Raw genomic sequence first — 2,115 nt, 5'->3', positions numbered from 1 at the left:
CCCAGGTTCAGGACCTGGACTTGCCCAACAGGAGTGCCACTGTTTGGGTGTGTCCCTTTTCAGGCATTATGAAGATGAGCAAGCTGGTTTATATAAATGATCAATGAACTGCCCCTTAAGTATCATCATGAAAATGTGACAGGATTTCACCATTTGAGCTTTATTTAAATATACAGATTTTAAAAGCCCTTCCTGAACACACATATTCCTCTCTTCTTTTGGAAAATGTCTTAAAAGAAACCTTTTCCAATACAAATGCAGAAAAATAGGTACACAAACCAAGCCACCACTATAGAAGAAGAATAAAAAATTGCAACTCTATTAGGGCATGGACTTCCACATGTTCACACAGTACTTGCTCTGTTTATAATTTTTTTTTATTTTTGTTTTTTTTGCTTTGCTTTTTTGCTTTCCTTTTTTTGTGTTACCATCTTTTTTTTTTCTGGACATCTAATGACAATGCATGTGAAAAACATCACGTTGGGTAAGGAGTGTTGAAGGAGGCTCGGATGAAGGAGGGACTACTCTCTAACTTAAAAACAAACACAACACTATGGAGAGGGAGTGTGCATCTTTGAGAAACCCTTTTCTTCAAAGTGAATGCACAAAATGAGAGGATTCACTACTGGCTCTTTCGCTTCACGGTAGAAGTGACCACTTTATGGCCACTTCGACATTGCTGCCCTGTTTGGGCTGCGATTCAGGCTTACAAATAAATTACATAATCTTAGGGAGTAGGAAAAAGGCTTATAAGAAGTTTCTATTCATTTGAAAGTTAAAGAACCCCCACCACATTTGACTGTCTTTTCTTCCATCTTTCCTGCAGCAGAGTTTTATTTCAGTCTTATTCATGAGGGAGATGGTGTGTGGTAAGGATTGCAGTCCTAACGGCTGCTGTTCTTAATTGCTTCCTTTGCTGCGATAATCAGAGGAGTCAGGCTGGAGAGAGGCTTGGCTAATTTTAAAAATGGATGCTGTAAAAAGAAAAGAAAAAAAGAGGAATTACTGGAATTCCTTCCTCCAACAAATATGTTACCTGACATTTGCAAGCAGTCTTTTTTTTTTCCCCCATTAAAACATATTTTGACCACCCAATTAACCCACTGCCATTTGAGTCTATTCTGATTCATAGTGACCCCTACTGGGATTCCAAGGCAGTAAATCTTTATGGAAGTAGATTGCCTCATTTTCCTTCTGCGGAGTGGCTGGTGGGTTTGAACCACCAACCTTCTAGTCAGAAGTCACATATCTTAGGCACTACACCCAAACCAGAAACACCAAACTCACTGCCGTCAAGTCAAATCCGACTCATAGCAAGCCCTTCTTGGGTTTCTGAGGTGGTATCTCTACAGAAATAGATTGCCCAATCTTCCTTCCAAGGAGTGCATGGTTAATTAAACACAGTGCCAGCTTTTGTCCTTCAGATGTTTTTGTCCTTTGGTGTCATGAAATCCTCTGATGTCTGACTGGTGCAGTGAGAAAGTTAGAGTAGGGGTCTTGTAAAATCTCACTGTACCAGCCTAACTTTCTGATTTTCTCAAGCTGATGAGTTTATCTGAAAAAGCCCTAATGCCTGGAAAAGAATATCTCAGTTGACCACCAAACAACTTTACCCTAAACCTGTGCTTCCTAATTGCTAGCTTAATAGCTGCACCTCCACCATTTCCCTTTTGGGCTCTCAGCAGTACTTAATCCAAGGGAATATCCCTCTTTCTTTGAGATGTTTTCCTCTTTTGCCTCACTTCCACGTTTGCTAACTGTTTCTTCTCATTTTCTTCCCTAGTTTTACTTTCTCCTCCTACCTCACACATATCAGAACTTGCCACTCCTTATCTTCTTTTCCTAAATTAATTCTTTACAAATCCTTTTTTTTTTTTCCCTCACGGTTTCACCTGTGGTCAGCTTTATTGGGATGATTCCCAAACCTATATCTGATCTCCTTCCTGAGCTCTGGTCTTATTTCCCCAATTGCCTACTGGGTATTTTCTCTTGTATGTTCTTCTGTCGCCTTAAATTCAACATTTAAAAACATATGTTAAAGTCTCTCAACCAGAGTAGTCTTGTCTGCTGTAAGGTACAGGGGCTTTTAAGTCAAAGAACTGTATTTTTCTCAAA

At 39.6% G+C, this 2,115-nt stretch overlaps 1 protein-coding gene across 1 annotated transcript in view; it reads right to left on the bottom strand.

Annotated features, from left to right (window-relative positions):
- Positions 1-884: 884 nt before the first annotated feature.
- Positions 885-2,115, bottom strand: part of PAK3 (p21 (RAC1) activated kinase 3) — a 116,024-nt gene continuing 114,793 nt past the window's right edge. Inside the window, exon 17 of the mRNA XM_042782507.1 lies at positions 885-974. Within this exon, the coding sequence (XP_042638441.1) occupies positions 885-974 (90 nt within the window). The remainder of the gene's footprint in view (positions 975-2,115) is intronic.

The sequence above is a fragment of the Orycteropus afer genome, unplaced genomic scaffold, assembly GCF_000298275.1.
Source record: "Orycteropus afer afer isolate SDZICR_OR568_19922 unplaced genomic scaffold, OryAfe1.0 scaffold00352, whole genome shotgun sequence".
NCBI classification, from domain to species: Eukaryota; Metazoa; Chordata; class Mammalia; order Tubulidentata; family Orycteropodidae; genus Orycteropus; species Orycteropus afer.
This window is presented reverse-complemented; position numbering and strand designations above follow the sequence as displayed.